General features: G+C 48.1%; 1 protein-coding gene across 5 annotated transcripts in view; it reads left to right on the top strand.

Moving 5' to 3' along the window:
- The window catches only part of TAF1 (TATA-box binding protein associated factor 1), a 1,380,965-nt gene that overhangs the window by 282,057 nt on the left and 1,082,555 nt on the right, over nt 1-16,353 (top strand). For all 5 annotated transcript variants that reach the window (XM_069612352.1, XM_069612355.1, XM_069612353.1 and 2 more), the window contains exon 9: nt 5,148-5,264. In XM_069612352.1, the coding sequence (XP_069468453.1) occupies nt 5,148-5,264 (117 nt within the window). The remainder of the gene's footprint in view (nt 1-5,147; nt 5,265-16,353) is intronic.

Raw genomic sequence — 16,353 nt, 5'->3', positions numbered from 1 at the left:
GCACGGTGCCAAGAGAGAACAGATCAGCAGGGGAGAGCGGGAGCGAAGGCAGAAGAAAGGAGGAAGGTCTTGAGGTGCTTCTGGAACCGGGGATGGTTCTCCTCAAGTTTTAGAGTGGCAGGGAGGCTGTTCCAGAGGGAGGCCCCAGCCGAAGACGGAGATCTACCCCCAGCTCGTTTCTTAAAAAAACGACTGACCCTGAGTGAGTTGGAGGTAGAGGAGTGAAGAGCTCGAGAGGGGATGTATTTGCGGAGGGATAGCTGAAGGTATTTTGGACCCAGGCCCCAGAAAGCCTTGTGGACAATGCAGAGGGTTTTGAATTTAATCCTTGCATCCACTGGGAGCCAGTGAAGAGATTTCAGAGCTGGAGAGATACGATCCCAGGGCTTGAGGCCAAGGACAAGTCTCGCAGTCCTGTTCTGGATTAGTTGCAGAGGGCAGAGAGTAGAGGCAGGTAGATTTAGAAAGAGGCTGTTAGAATAGTCCAAGCTAGAGAGAACCAGAGCTTGAGATACCATGAGCTTCTGGGGTAAGGAGAGGAAAGGCAGAGTACCTCTGAGGAGGTGCAGTCGGAAATTTGACTTTTTAGAGACCTCCGAGATGGGAGTGGAGAGGGAAAGGGTGGAGTCAAAGATGACCCTGAGGTTCTTAGCCTCGCAGGTGGGGGTAGGAGGAGGGCCAAGGGAGGCCGGCCAGAGAGTGAGGGGAAAGGATGGTGAAGGTGTGGCGATGAGGAGGATCTCCGTCTTGCTGGCATTCAGACAAAGATCATTGGCGGCACACCAATCTTGAATGGCAGTTAGGCAATCAGAGATGAGAGAGGGAGAGGAGGTGGCAGAGGGCAGCCTGAAAATGAGTTGAGTGTCGTCAGCGTAGCGCTGGAAATTTGAGCAGAAAATGGCAATGCAGTGGGCGAGAGTTGCCAGGTATTGGTTGAAAAGCCAGGGCGAGAGGTTAGACGCCTGGGGAACACCACAGGTAGAGAGGAAGATAGATGAAAGGAAGGACCCAAGTTGGACCTGGGAGGGTCGATGTGAGAGGAAAGAGGTCAGCCAGACCAGAGCCTGATCAGTGATACCCAGGTTTTCACGGAGATGGTTGAGCAGGATGGTATGGTTGACTGTGTCGAAGGCAGAAGAGAGATCGAGGAGGATGAGGACAGAGGGAATGTTAGAGTCAAGGTTGGTGAGCAGATCTTCATGGATGTTTAGGAGAGCGGTTTCCGTGCTTCTGGCAGCTCTGAAGCCAGACTGGTGGTCATGGAGACAGCCAACAGAATTGGAATGAAGGTTAAGCTGAGAGGTGGCCAATTGTTCCAGGAGTTTGCCAAGAAAGGGAGCAATGGAAATTGAGCGATAGCTGGACAAGAAGGATCAGCTGTGGGTTTCTTGAGAAGAGGATGCACAAAGGAGTGCTTTAGAGGGGAGGGGAAGGATCCAGAGGCAAAGGAGTGGCTGCAAAAATCAGCAAGGGCCAGAGCATGGGTGTCAATGTGGTCATTGATGGTTTTAGAGGAACAGGGATGAACCTGTTTTGAATAGGCTTTCATAGATCGGACTTGTCTAGCAACCTCATCAGGGGTGAAAAGAGGAAAGGACGAGAAGGATGGTGGGAGGGTGGCTAAAGGAGTGTCAGCAAGCACAGATGGAGAGGGAAGAGGTGGAGAGGGTGGACAGGATGTCCTGGGTTTTTTAAATGAAGTGAGAGGCAAGGGCATTGCAAAGAGCCTGGGAGACAACAGGAGGGGTAGAGCCTGCAGCAGGGTTGGCCAGCTCCTTGCAGATTTTAAAGAGTTCGGCCGAGTTGTTAGATGCTGCAGAGACACGAGCTTGAATGTGGACTCTCTTCTTGGTGAGGACAGAGAGTCGGCATTGCCTTTCTAGCAGGCGACAGGCCAGTTTGTCAGAGGATGAACAGGAAGTCCTCCATTTGCTCTCAGCTGCCCTACACTTACGTTTAAGTGTAGCTAGGTCAGAGTCATACCAGGAATTGCACTTGGCTTTGGACTTCAAACGGATCCTCATGACAGGGGCAAGAACATCAAGCGCATCAGAAATTGAAGAGTAGAGCAGAGACAGGGCTGTATCGGGATGAGAGACAGCCAAAGGTGGAGGGGGGGGGGAGTGGCAGCAAAAGCCTCAACTGACACACCGGCCGGATGTCCAAGAAGGTAGGTGGCAGTGTTGGGGTAGGCTTGGCTTGGGGGGGAAGAGAGGGAGAGATGAGATGAGAGGAGGGAGTGATCGCTCCAGGAGAGAGGAATGGTCAGAGGGATGGAGAGGGGGAGGTCAGAGGAGATCAAGACATCAATGGGTATTGCCCGCATGGGTGCAGTATTGCACCCATGGGTCCAGTATTGCACCCATGGGTGCCCATTTTGTCAAAATGGCCCTGGTCTTCTTTTTTTGCCATTTCCTGCTTGTTAAGTCTTTCTTGGGTTTTACTCTGCGTGCCAAGCCAGGTTTGACCCCTTTGTTCGTTTTGTCTTTGGCGGGCTTCAGTGCTGAAACCTGACTCTGGCTCCAGCGTGTCTGACAGGGCAGGAACCGAGGGAGGTGCCCGAAACTCCCTGCGCTTGGTCTCCTTGGCTACAGGAATGCACCCAATGGTGATTGGCTGGCTGTTCTTGGGGGACATCCACCCCGCTGTGTGAGTGACAGGCAGAGAATCAATGGGAGAAACCTGCATAAAAGGCAAGGTCTCTTGGAGAGAAGGCAGAGTCGACCACTGGACAAAGGAACCAAAGAAGAAACTGGAAGAGAAGCTTGCTGCACCCTCCGGGACCATGGTTTGCCCGGTGAAGCCCTGCTGCAGTGCTGAAGCTTCAATTTTCGTATAGACTAAAGAAGCCCGGAACGGATGACTTCCTCTCTTGGGTTGGTGGGACCAACTGACCCCAAGACAAACTTGACTGGAACCCCGGCCCCTGCTAGGTGTACCTTTTTGCTGCTGCTGGAACAGAGTGCCAGGGGACAGGAACACCAGGAACGAGTGCATCGTCTTTAAGTCGGACCCAAGCTCCAGGAATATCCAGAGGGCCCTCCCGAAGCAGTGTGACCCAAGCCTGAGCCACCTCAACAGGGGAGCCCACAAGGTGTCCAAGAACCGCAGTGGTGCTATTTGGCGGTAGCTGAAACCATGAAGTGCCGCTGATCTGGAGTAAGCCCATTGCTGCCACCTACCTTCAAACAGCAGTGCCGGTGTCCCCAGACGTCCTCCCTCTTGTCCCCACGACTGAGGGCCAGGAACACAGGATCTGCAGGACTGCAACAGGAACAGAAGCCAGCTGGATCCTTTTTCTTCAGAACTAAGGTACTGTCTAACTAAAGGGTACTTACCTCTTGTTGTTTGTAGCTTGCTTGTTATCACTGGAGACTGGCATTAGCTGCACTTTGCAGAGTTGCATGCGTCTTTGTTTTTCACAAGCCTCCGAGCTTGTGGCCCAGCAGTGATTATTTTCTACCAACTCTCTATATAACCCTGTGCAAGACTTTTGTGCTATCTACAAGAAGTGCCTCAGCTCCCATAGACTTTGTTCAATTGACATTGGCTGTCCTGGCTCCATGCAGACTCTTCTGACCCTCTTACTTTCTGTTTCTGTCCCTCAAAAAGTTATACATAAATTACTTGTATAGCTGGGAAAGGGTTAACCTATACTTAATTGGAAGATTGAAAAGTACTTGCCTGTTCAGAGAAACGTATTAACCTTTGTTTCCTTCCTAACCTTTTCCTTTTTCCATAACTTCAGCATTGCATTAAGTGTTAAAGTGATAAATCAATGTCCACAGTGTCCTAGCTATTGAAGTTACCTCCGGGTGTGGGAATCGTGTGTGCGACATCCCAAAAGGACATCTACTTACTTAACTGAAATTGAAGGAGTGTATTTTTGAAGTGTATTTTATTGTTGTATCTGCCCTTTCTAAAGAAGGCCTATTTTAAATATTTTAATAAGAAACCTTGTGTACAAGTGTTATTTGAATACTTGTTACTGTGAATCACCCATTTTGCCCCTCTACATCTCACATTGACCCCTCTTGAGATGAGCCTGGCTGCTCAGTCACTCTAGTAACTTGTGTAGTACATGCTTATACCAAAGGTCGGGTTCCCTATTGCCAAGAGGACCAGGCTGGTGTCTCCCACAGGGTTACGCCATACAATCTTGCCTAACACAGGCTCATGGTGCAAAGGAATCCGGGTACTTAATTGTAACAATTGTGTTTCAGCTTCACATCGAATGTAGGCAGATGCGGCCCACACCTCTTCCCCAAGTGGCCTTGCAGAGCGTGTAGCTAGCCCAGCTGTTAAAAGATAGGACAGTCTGTAAATCAATCTGATGAGGACACTGGGGTCGGGCATAGTGTGAGTCTTCTTTCAATTGACGTCATTGGACAGTCTCCATGAACACACCCATTAGTTTTATTTGGTGAAAATATTAATGTTATTGTTTTCTTTTATTGTGCATTTGTAAGGCGCTTTCAGAGCAAGACATTGTGTTTCAAAGCGCCCACATGGCAATGGAGGGAGCATGGGACAAAGACAATAGAATGCAATAATGAACAGGATAGATGTGGTCCTACTAGGCCTTGTGAGCATTCAGATCTTGTACGTGCAGAGAGAGAGAGAAAGGACAGGGGAAGGAGTGGTGGGGGCGGGCGGGGTTGGTGGATTAAGGGGGGCAAGTGCTAGGAAATTCCCCAGAAGGGGAAGTGCCAGGTAGTAAGTTGCCTGGAACTGGTAAGTGCTTGGCAGAGGTCACGTAGTAAAGAGTGGTCATCTGCTGATATAATAAGTGCAGGCCTGTGAGGGAACACAGGCCAGTGGTGCCCAAGGGCAAGTGCTGGGAGTAGGACGGGCTGAAGGCGATTGGGAGGAAGGCCAGGACACAGATCATTGCTTCTGAATCCAACCATGGATATCCTATTTGTCTGTCCCCAGATATTGAGCTTCAAAACTATTATTAGTAGTAAAAAACATTTTTGCTTACTCTGCGAATGTGTAGACCTTTGGATCACAGAGTTTGAGGTGCAAAGGGGTTTGGTTCCTCTTGTAGACACCACTGAACAGATTGTTTTGAAGTATTAGACAACAAACTCTGTTTTTTTGTGAATGTGCTATGCTCTGAATCTACATTTTTTTTTCTTCTCCAGGGCTGAATCGCAGTGGATCTCTAGTGAACCTGCCAGTTCCACAGTTGCAGAAACCCAGTATATCAAGCGTCCTGGGTCTGTCAAAAGGGAAAGAGAAGCACACCTCCGATCAGCAAGGTAAGCACTGATGAGAAGTCTTCATTAGAACCAAGGACACATAAAAACAAACGGAACTCAATCTTTCTGTCTGTATTTATTTATAAAAACAGAAAAAAACAAGTCTTTCTGTCTGGTTCTCTATGATGTCACTCATACATCGCAGGCCAATCGCATAGCAGATTGGCAGCATGGAGAGTGCAAATTTTGTATAAAAATAGCATTAAAGTTCTTCAAATTGCTGACAGCAAATATCTTAAGGCAGTAGCAGTCACAGGAGGAACGGTTTGTTGTTATGGATGAAATGGAGCTGGCATTGTGTGCTTTAATAAATGCATTTTTTTAATTAGAATAAATGCAGAACACTGTCTGCAAATTATCGTTTTATATGACAAAAAATAAATGTAGATAAATACAGGAATACGGGGCCATTTTGACAAATTGGGCACCCATGGGTGCCTTACTGCAACTGCGAACGCAGCCCGCGGTAGAAACACTCAATGGAAGTAAAAAGTAAACCACTGCCATCAGCCATTAAATGTAGAAAGGGAAACATTAAAATGTTACATGAGAAACAAGACAAAGGGGATACTAAGTAACCCCTCCAGCACCCCATGGTAAGATAGTGTGTGCTGGGTCTAGGAAGTTACAAAATGTAACTAAAGTCAATTTCACTTCACTGCTCTTGGAAATAGTAGTTTTACCAAGAGAAGATATTTAAACCTTTGGGTAAGCTAAGAGACTTCCCTGTGCCACTGCACTGAAGGTGCCGTGTGTCACAATAAAATGAAATTAAATTATATTTTTATTCTTATTGCGCTCGTACACAAGTGTTTCAGAGCGCGACCAGGCAAAGTGAGGGGAATAGGGGAGAACAAAAAAACAATGATCTTACTAGGCCCAGTGACACTGAGAACGTGCAAGTGCAAGGGAAAGGGTAAAGTGCATGGAAGGGGGGAGAAGTGGAAAGTGCGGAACAGAGGCGAGACAAAATAAATAAATAATAAGTAAAATAAATAAGTGATAAAACAGTGGTAGTGCAGCCAGCAAGTGGCAAGTGCTAGGTTAAGCAGATGGGGTATATCTGAAGTGCAGAGGAATAGTGGGTGGGGGCCTGTATGGGTACAGATACAGACCCTGTGCAAGGGGTGGCAGGGTGAGTAGGTAACTGGGCCCGAAGGACAGAGGGTGGCCAGGTGCACACTGCTGAGAGAGAAAACCGATCAGCAGGGGAGAAGAGGGGCAAAGGCAGAAGCGAAGAGGAAGGTCTTGAGCTGCTTACAGAACCGGAGATGGTTTTCCTCAAGTTTCAATGTGGCAGGGAGGCTGTTCCAAAGGGAGGCCCCAGCCGAAGACCGGGAGCTACCCCCAGCTCTTTTCTTTGAAAAACGACTGACCATGAGGGAGTTAGAAGTGGAGGAGCGAAGGGCTCGGGAGGGGAGCTATTTACAGAGGGATAGTTGGGGGGATTTAGGACCCAGGCCCCAGAAATGTAAAGATGATGCCTATGGAGTTTGTCAGACTCCAAAGTCAATAGAAACACAGAGTCCAAATCACATAAAAATACATGAGTGGGGAAAAAGATCTCGCTCTCTCCAGGTTGGAAATTAAAAGTCCTAAAGCCCAGCAAAAGAGCTGGGGGTCTCCGAGGTAGAAGGGAATTAGCACATTTCTGAGAATTCTCCCTAACACACCCCAAACCCTGCACTACCTGTGATTTGAAGACCCATTTTCCAGCTGGGTACCTCCTTGCTACAACTTGACAGGCCCTTGTTCCTGAACCTTGGTCGTGGTGACGAAAGGAAGGACGTCTGGCGGGCTCCTGCGCCAGTACTCTGAAGTGCCGCTGAATCAAAGGAGATGTGTAGCTGAGGAGTCCCTCTCCAGTGTTTTGGCGCCTTTTCCTCTGCGTCAATGAAGAACGAATATCTGTGGTTGGAAGAAGCTTGCTTCCTTGGTACTGGACTCTGGTGAGGGGACTCTGGATCAATATATCTGGTCTCTGTAGGGTCCTCGGGATGCCCATTAAGATTTGTCCAGCTTCAGACTTCGCAAGACGATGCACTCGGCAATGGTCACAGGACCCCTGGCATTGGGCTTCTGCAGCTCTGGTGAGGCACAGCAAGTCAGGGGTTGCGCCAAATGGAAGCTTGGCTTGAGGCTAGTTGGTTCCACAAGCCCAAGGGAGGGCTTTCTCAGTCGATATGAAAACGGGGTCAGCAAAGCTGCAGGGCTTCACTTGGCACTTTGCAGTCCAAAAGGGTGCTGCTGGCTTCTCTTCACGTCTTCTTCGGATGATGTGAAGAGAAGACGGTTTCAAAGTCCCCAGGGTCGCCTTCTTCACGTTCCTCTCCAGTGGTCGACTCTGCCGCTAGTCCCAAAAATCCTTACTTTTTATCTGATTTCCCATTCATTCACAGCCTATGAGGTCAATCACACAGCAGGGTGGCTGTCGTTTCAGGACAGCCAGCCAGCCAATCAGGACTGGTTTCACTCGGGCACACCTAGAGACAAAGGACAGGGAAGTTTCAGGACCCTCCCTCACTTCCTACCTTTCCAGACACACTGGAGTCTGGGTGGGCTTCCGGGCTGAAGCCCGCCAAAGGCAAAACACACAAAGGACTCAAACCTGCATCAACTAACAGAGTAAAATCCCAGAAGAAACTAACAAACAGAAAATGTTGAAAAAGAAGACTGGGGGCCATTTTGGAAAAATGGACACCCATTGGTGCTGTAGTGCAGAAATGCACACTGGTAGTAAAATTAAACCACTGCCACCAGCTATTTACAGTAGGTTAGTGTAACAAAAATGTTTACATGAGAAGTGGGATAAGGAATGACTAAGTAACCCCCCAACACTCCACATAGGGCTAGTCCCACATAGAGAAAAGTAAAACATGGATGATCTTACTATTCTTGGGAACAATCGTTTTTTTTTGGAAATCATTTTTATTGATTTTTAGAACAAACAAAACATAACCATCACACCCAACATTTTCGGTTACAAGTTCCTTAAGCATACATTTGCATATTTTTTTATTACTGTCTTTCCCCCTGCCCCCATGTTAACTCGAGCTTCCACTTCCGTTCATCGGATTACCCTTCTTCTGGGGTTCATCCCCTTCCTCATTTTAGCTAGAATTGGCATGGGAAGGTCCCGACAATGAGGCTACCAGTTGTCTCCATGCTATCAGAGGCCCCACTTCGCCATCTTCCCCGTCGGCTGCCTCATACCATGCTACTGTCTCGGCTTCCACCCGTTTCAGGAGGTCGTGCCACCATACCTCTAGTCTAGGTCTTTGGGCTGCTTTCCAGCTCATGGCTAGTCTCTTTTTGGCCAGGATGTAGGCCAGGTCTTTGAGTTTACAAACATTTTTTAGGTTGCGTGGTCTGGTGAATCCCCCCAGCATGCATGCCCATATAGAGCTCACCTCTAGCTTAATTCTCTTTTCAGATAATTGTAGCTTAACTTCCTCCCAGAATGTTCCCACCTCTGGGCACGCCCAGAACATATGGATCATCCCGGCAAACCCCTCCCTGAACTTGGGGCATTTTTGTTCTTCTTTATTACCAAATCTAGCGACCTTTCTGGGGGTTATGTATGCCCTGTGGGTGACATATAACTGTATCTGCTGCAGCCTTGCATTTCTAGATACCTTTTTGTGATATCTCTGAGCTCTTTCCCACTGCCCGTCTTGCATAGGTTCTCCCGCTTCCTCCTCCCAGTCAAGTCTCAATTGGAGCAGCTCCTTTCCCACTCTGGACATCACCGGTTTGTAGATCCGGATTGTTTTTTGTGCCCTCTCTCCGAGATATCATACATGGTTTCTATGGCAGCGTCAGGTTGTTCTGCTAGTGCTATTTCAGACCACGTTTCTTTCATCCGTTTGATTATTCTAGTATACGTGATATATTGCCCCATGTGTACCCCAGTCTCATCTACTATCGTTTGAAAGTCCAATGCCTTCCCTTCTTGCCATACATCTCCCAGGGTCGCCAGACCCACCGGCTCCCAGTGTTTGCGGATCCTTTTCCGCAATTGCTCACCCCACCCCCGCCTAGCGCCACAAGTGGCGCCTGCGGGGAGTATGGGGTCGGGTTTCCCATAGCTCGGCACGCTTTGAGCCATGTCTTCCAGCCCAGTTCCAGCAATCTTTGTCTCCCCTGCAGCTCTAGTTTGGGTAACCATATCAATTCTTTTAGAAAATAAGGGTCACATTCACCCTGCAGTAAACTAGATTCTGCTGTCTCATCTTCCGACAGCCACCTAGCGACATATTGTAACTGCCCTGCCAAATGGTATCAAAGTTTGGCAGGTTTATGCCCCCTTTGTCATGTGTGTTCTGTAGTTACCATAGGGCCACTGTGTTTCTGGAGTTGTGCCACAAAAAGCCTCTGCATATGCTCTCGAGTTTAATGAAAAAACGGTTGGGCAACATGTGCGGAATGTTTACGAAACAATGTAATAGCCTAGGTAGGACTACCATCTTGAGCAAGGCCACCCTTCCCACCATGGCCAGGGGAAGCTTTGCCCAGAACCCCATGCTATTCTTGATTCCCACCACTGCTCTCTCCGTATTAAATGTATGCTCCTCCTCAATCTTGTGATATATGTTAATCCCCAGGTACCTGAATGTCTTAGTCTCCCAGGCTATCTGCAAGATAGGTAAATTCTCCCGTGGGACTCCCCTGTACCTCCCCAAGGGGAACATGCACGATTTTCTGGGGTTCACTGCTATGCCCGACAGTCGCGTAATGCTCCATCACCTCCAGGATGTATTGCAAGTTCTCTTCTGGGTACCGCAGGTACAGCAGCATATCATCTGCATACAATGATATCAAGTGTGGCCTCCCCTTAGTATAGATCCCTATTTCTTCGTATTGCTGTCTCAATTAGATCGCTAATGGTTCTAGCGCGAGGAGGTACAGCATCAGGGACCATGGACAGCCCTGTCTCGTGCCTCTGCTAAATTGCCACTTATCTGAAATGATCGCTCCCGTTTTGACCCTGGCGGTTGGGGATCAATGCACCATTTTTACCCATCGCAGGTACCCAGGTCCCATCCCGTATTCTCTCAATGCCACCATCATCCAGGGCCACCTTACGGAGTCAAAGGCCTTCACTGCATCTAGTGAGACTATTGCTATTTCACTTGGGTCTCCCTCTCCCTGTTGTATAATATGGTGGAGCCTCCTATGGTTATCGGAAATGCTTCTGCCTGGGAGATATCCAGTTTGGTCGGGGTGTATGAGTTTGTTTATTACCCTCTTCAATCTATTCGCCAATACGGCTGTGAGGATTTTACTATCCTGGTTTAGCATGGATAGGGGTCTATACGACCCACATTCTGTGGTTGGCTTGTCAGGTAATCATTGCCATCCTCAGGGATTCCGGCAGTCTCCCTTTCTCGAAGGCCTCGTTTAGCAGTGCCAGTAGCGGGGGGAGCACTTCTTGTCTAAACGTTTTATAGAATTCACAAGGGAGCCCGTCTGTCCCAGGGGCTTTGCTCGTGGGCAGATTTATTACCACTATCTCTAATTCCTCTATTGTGATTGGGGCATCCAGGTGATCTCTGCCTTCCTCATTCAATTTAGGTAGTTCTATATCTTCTAGCGTTTCTTGAATTTCTTGCTCTGCAATTTCGCCTGCATCTTCATAGAGGCGTTTATAGAATCTAAGGAATCCCTCATTCACACTCTCTTGGGTGTTTCAGACTTGGCCCGCATCTCCCGTTTTCTCCCTAACCGCTGGTCTTGGTGTCTCGTTCTTGTATAGCCATGCGAGCAGCCTTCCCGGTTTATCACTGCCTGCGTGTTGTCTTTCAATTTATGTTTTGTAATTCAGGTTGCATTTCTTTGTCGTTTTGCATTAAGATATTGGCTTCTTCATAAGGAAGCACAGAAATGCAAGAAAATTGTATTTAATGTCATAAGCAACTTGTGTTAATTCGTCTGTGAATTTAAGATTGAGGAAAGATCATGAGTAAATTTGTCGAACATTTTGTTTTTTGTTTTTAATAAGATACGCTCTTGAAAGACTGCAAAAATAATTTATACACAAAATGTAATAAGTATGAGATGATGAATTTTAACCTTTGTAATGATGATGATTATGTTGCAATAGTTTATCAAACTAATGAACAACTTAAAAAAAAAAAAAATCAGGTTGCATAGCCTCTCCCAGAGCCCACTACATGCCTGTTGCAATTGGCTCACCTGTTCGGCATCTTCCTGTGAGGTGCCCTCTCATTTCATAATTACTTCTAGTTTCTTTTCTGTCTCCTGTAGCTCTCGCACTACACCTCCTTGGAGCCCTCTAGATTTTGATATGGCCGCCCCCCTCACTACCACCTTGAAGGCCTCCCATAGGGTTCCCTCTGACTCCACACTTTCTGTATTATTTTCAAAATACCCAATTATCTCCTCCCTTAGGTCCGAATGCAGTATACTTCAGTGCCTCGGCTCTAAGCCTCCATGTTGGGATGCTGGCTCTAGGGGGCTGATGTCGCCACTTCAGGACCAGGGGGGAATGGTCCAATAATATTCTCGCCTTATATTCTGAGCCCGTCATTTCCCCAGCAAGTTCCGAAGCGGCGAACATATAATCCAGTCTCGTGTAAAGGTTGTGTGGGGCAGCATAGTGTGAGTACTGCCTATCATTCGGGTGTTGATGCCTCCATATATCTTCCAGCCCGAAGTCTCTCAGCAGAGTTTGTGGCATTTTCCCTGCGGGGATGGGTTTATCTAGTTTAGTGTCTGACCTATCCATTTTGGGGTTCAGCGTGCAATTGAAGCCCCCACCCCATATGACCGCGCCTCCTATGTGGGGGCTGATTTTACTATATAGTGTCTTAAAATAGGCCACTGTGTCTTGGTTAGGGACATACATATTTATAATGCACAGTTCTCTGTTCTCTAACCCTCGAATCACTACCATCCTCCCATCCGGCTCCTCCGTGGCCTGTAGCAACTGGAAGGGCACATGTGGCGCCACCCAGGTGATTACCCCCCCTGGAATATGCCAAATACGTTGCTCCCATGGTGGTCCCCCCTCCATTTTTTCTTCACCACCTCTAGTTTTTCTTTAGTGAGGTGGGTTTCTTGGAATAAGGCTATGTCTACTTTTTGCCTTCTCGGGTACATCATCACCTTGTTTCTCTTCAGATAGCTGTTGAGACCTCTGACATTCCAGGTTACTATTCTTAGGTCTCCCATTGTCATCCATACCGTTCTTCCTTCCTCCGTGTCCTTCCCTTCGAGTAGTTTGACGTGGTTGTAAGCTCGTTCCCTGTCTAATTGCAACATAACTGCTGCCTTAAGTTCAACCATGGCTGACTCCAGTTTAGTTTCCCATGTTAGTTTCAGGTCCGCAATTGCTTCCAGGATTTGTTGATCTTTGTGCTCTGGGGTGGTGTCTGCGGGGTTTTTTCTCCTTACTCCTAGCCCCTTCCGTCAGCTGCAGTGTTCTTGCGTATTCCTCCAGTGTTGGTTGTTTCCCTTTCGTCTTAGTCTGTTTATCCTCCATCTCAGTGTTGTTTTGCGAGTCTTAGTTCTGGTTATCGGGAGTGTAGTCTCTGGCTCATCAGGTTTGTTGTGTAGTTAACTGTGGTGCATGGGGAAGGCTTGGGTTTGGGTTCACTTAAGCTGTTTGTATAATCCCTCGAATGGGTTGTGCTCTCCCACGTCTCCTAGCTGCTGTCACCACTATTGACTCTGTGTACCTGCCTTCACTAGGCCGTGTCACAGTGTCCGCCCTTCAAGGTTCGTGGTCCCCTGTTGGCCTTGTGTCTGGCCCGTCGATTCTTTGCATGCCGCAGGGCCTCTTTTTGATGTGTCTAACAGTGCCTTGCATTGGCATCCTTATGTCCTTGTGCGTGGGTCCGCTCCTAGCCTCAGCATGGCATGCTCCATAGTTGTCTCGCTTCTTGGCCCTGCTGTGATACGTCTGCCAGTGTCCTTTGTTAGGTCCCTTATGTTTGCGCCTCTGAGCGCACATCCAGTTTTTTGTATCTATGTGCTCTTTGGCTATGGGGTCTGAGGGCTTGCGTTGTGCTCTCATTAGTTGTTTACCATTTTGTGTGCACTTCCTTTTTGCTCGTGGGGAGGTCTTGTGGGGGGTCAATGCACCATTTTGTTTTCAATCCAAGTTTTCATTGTATGCAGATCGTCTGGGGAGCACCAGACTCCTCACTGCGTCTTATTTGCTGTGACCGGGTGTGCGTCTGGGCGAATGGGACCACTTTAATGTCTGGGCCCGCACGTTTATGTGTGCGGTATCGCGCCCGTGAGCTGGAGTCGCATGAGCGTTGTCGGCTGCTGCGGGCGCCGTGTAGTCTTGTGCATCACGCGGTTGCACTGCGCGCTTCTGCGAGCCCTGTCCGACTCTTACCGTTCCATGTCGCATTAGCCTTGCTTCCCGAGCCTCTTCTGAGCTGCTTGTGGCCCGTTCTGCTGGTTCGCCTGGGTCGCAGGACTCCGTTTGCGTTTGTCCCTTATCTTTGCCTGCTCACCGCTTCCCGTTGTCGTTTCGTGGCTCCTTTACTCATCCCTCTGGGATTCCTGCTCCGGGGTCCTCAGTTTGTTTCTCCGCTGGGGCTGCCAGTGCGTGGTCCTCACCGCGGCAGGGCGCCTGTGGGTGTCCTCTCCGTCGTGTCAGATTTGCTACACTTTCTGGGATTGTAGCAGCCTCTGTGTTGGCTCGGCACGTGTCCCTGTCGGGAGCTCCTTCTCGGTGCGGCCCCTCTCCGCTTCCCAGCCAAGGTCTGTCTTTGTTCGGTTGCAGTGCGACACGGCTTCTCCTTTCGTGTCTGCCATCTCACCGCTAATCTCTTTGTTCTTTGGTAGCCGCCATCTTATTTGCTCTGCCCTATGCCTGCTGTGATCTTCTGCAGCCTGCAGTTATCTTCCCGTGCTGCGATTTCCTGGAGTTGCGGCCACGATATGCTCTGTGCGTTTATGCTTGTGTGGAGCTTGGTTTCTTCCTGATATCTGCTTCTGAGCATGTATATTTTCCAGGATCAGGAGCGGCTCAGCAGGAGCTCCTCGGGACCTCGTCCTACTCCGTGGCCATGTAGCCACACCCCCCTCTTTGCAACGATAGTTCACCCAAGAAAAATGTATTTAAACACTCAGAGAAGTCCAAGGGACCTTTCAGTGGCACTGTACCTAAGGTGCTGTGTGTCACTATACAAAAAGCAGATGCCTGTGGAGTTTGTCAGACTCCATAAAGCTGTAAAACACAAAAATCCTAGTCGGGGGAAAAACACAGGAGGGAGTGAGAAAAAGGTCCCACTCATTCAGGTGGAAAAAGTCACAATCCCTAAGTCCAGCAAAAGAGCGGCGGGTCTCTAAGATTGAAGGGAGTTAACACAGCAATGAAAATTCTCCCTAACATTTATCTAGGTTCTACGGAAGATAACTGGGCCGCATTGATCCCCAAACATGTGCAACTAAGAAACACAATGTTATGGAAAATGTGAGCTGGAAAATGTATATATAAAGATTTAAATATGCATGCGTATCGGCTGGGTATAATAAGCGAGGACCCCTTGTATTGAAATGACTGGGGACCAGTAAAGTGCAGGAGGGCTTAAGAAGGGCTATTGGAATCATCTTGGGGAGAAGGGAGAGGATTAAGCAGAGGTCGTCCAACTAGTCTCGAGCTTGCACTAGATAGCCCAAGTTAAAGGAGCAGTTATACTTCCTGTTAATCAACGTTTATAGTTGGGACTTCTCGAATATTTCTTTTGCTATGATGACAGATTAAAAAAAAAAGCATTCCTTAAGCATTTGCGTAAAAAGATACCTACCAGAAATGGACAAGATGTGAGCTGCTCCCCACAGAAGGTCTCCTGGAGCTAGATATGGTGCTGACTCGCCCATTAATAGGGGGAGAGTGGCTGCCTCTCTGTAGTAAGTGGGGTGTTGACTGATTTGTGCTCTTGCATTTACAACAAAAGTTGGTAAGATATTTTAGGAAAGATTGGAAAGAAGGCAGCACAAGCTCCCACACTTACCCCTATATTCTGTAGCTGCTGTGTGCACCCAGTGACAAATCTCATGGTATTATAACTGCTCCCATGGGGAGTTAGGCAGAATTGCATGCAATACCCTCTGGGACCACCACATACAATTAGGACTACAGGTGTAAGCAAACCAACCTTTGGTATAAGTCTGTACTACACAGTTTGTGGTAGCGAGCTGAGCAGCCAGGCTTATCTCAAGAGGGAATGTGAGCAGTACAAGAAGTTACACAGAGGTTCTACAATTACAGTGGTTCAAGTAGACACTTGCACTCAAGGTTTCTTGGTAAAACACTTATTAATTTATTACACAATCATTTAGAAAACATTCACTAGAAGGAGGGAACTTAATATCATACACAAACTTCAACACCAAACCAATATGTTTCTGAATAAACCATGCTCCACCGAAATAGGAGCAAAATAGCATTTCAGTCACTTTAAATAGGAGGGCAAATGCACAAGTTAATAGAGTAGAACACAAATACTTTCTTAGGCAGTGCAAATAGTTTTGGTTCGTTAGAGGACTCGATTCAGTTCAATAGCCTTAGGCCAAAGTCAATGGACTTGTGTCTTGGATAGGAAAGAGCAGCTCTTGTAGTGAACGGTAAAGTCTTTGCCAAAGTTCTCAGAAGTAGTTTGTACGAAAAAGAATCCTATGTTGGGTCACAAGCTGATTAGGCCTGCAGGTTGGGAAAGTTCCACGAACTTTCACCGCAAGAGGTAAGCTCTCTCAATCGGGTTGGCACAGTACCTTAATATGAAGAACAAGATGCAGCTCAAGACGTTGGTTCCTGGCAGTTCCTCCAGATCTCACTGTTTCTGAGCCTCAGTCATGGGGACAAGAGGGAGGTTGTCGGGGGACTCCTGCACTGGCAAACCAAGGGTCCAGGAGTTGCAGCAGCCGACCTCCTCTTCCAGCTCGTCTTCGGTTATTTCGTTCCAGTGGTCGACTCTGCTTTCCAGTCCAAGAGACTCACCTTTTAAACAGTTTACTCCCTTTCATTCCAGCCTAGCTGCCACTCACCCAGCAGGGTGGCTGTCCTTGCCGGACAGTCAGCCAGCCAATCACGCCAGAGTGCATTTGG

This window comes from Ambystoma mexicanum, chromosome 5p, assembly GCF_040938575.1.
Source record: "Ambystoma mexicanum isolate Mex_15411 chromosome 5p, UKY_AmexF1_1, whole genome shotgun sequence".
Lineage (NCBI taxonomy): Eukaryota > Metazoa > Chordata > Amphibia > Caudata > Ambystomatidae > Ambystoma > Ambystoma mexicanum.
The sequence above is the reverse complement of the archived record's forward strand: the minus strand, read 5'-3'. Positions and strand labels throughout refer to the sequence as shown.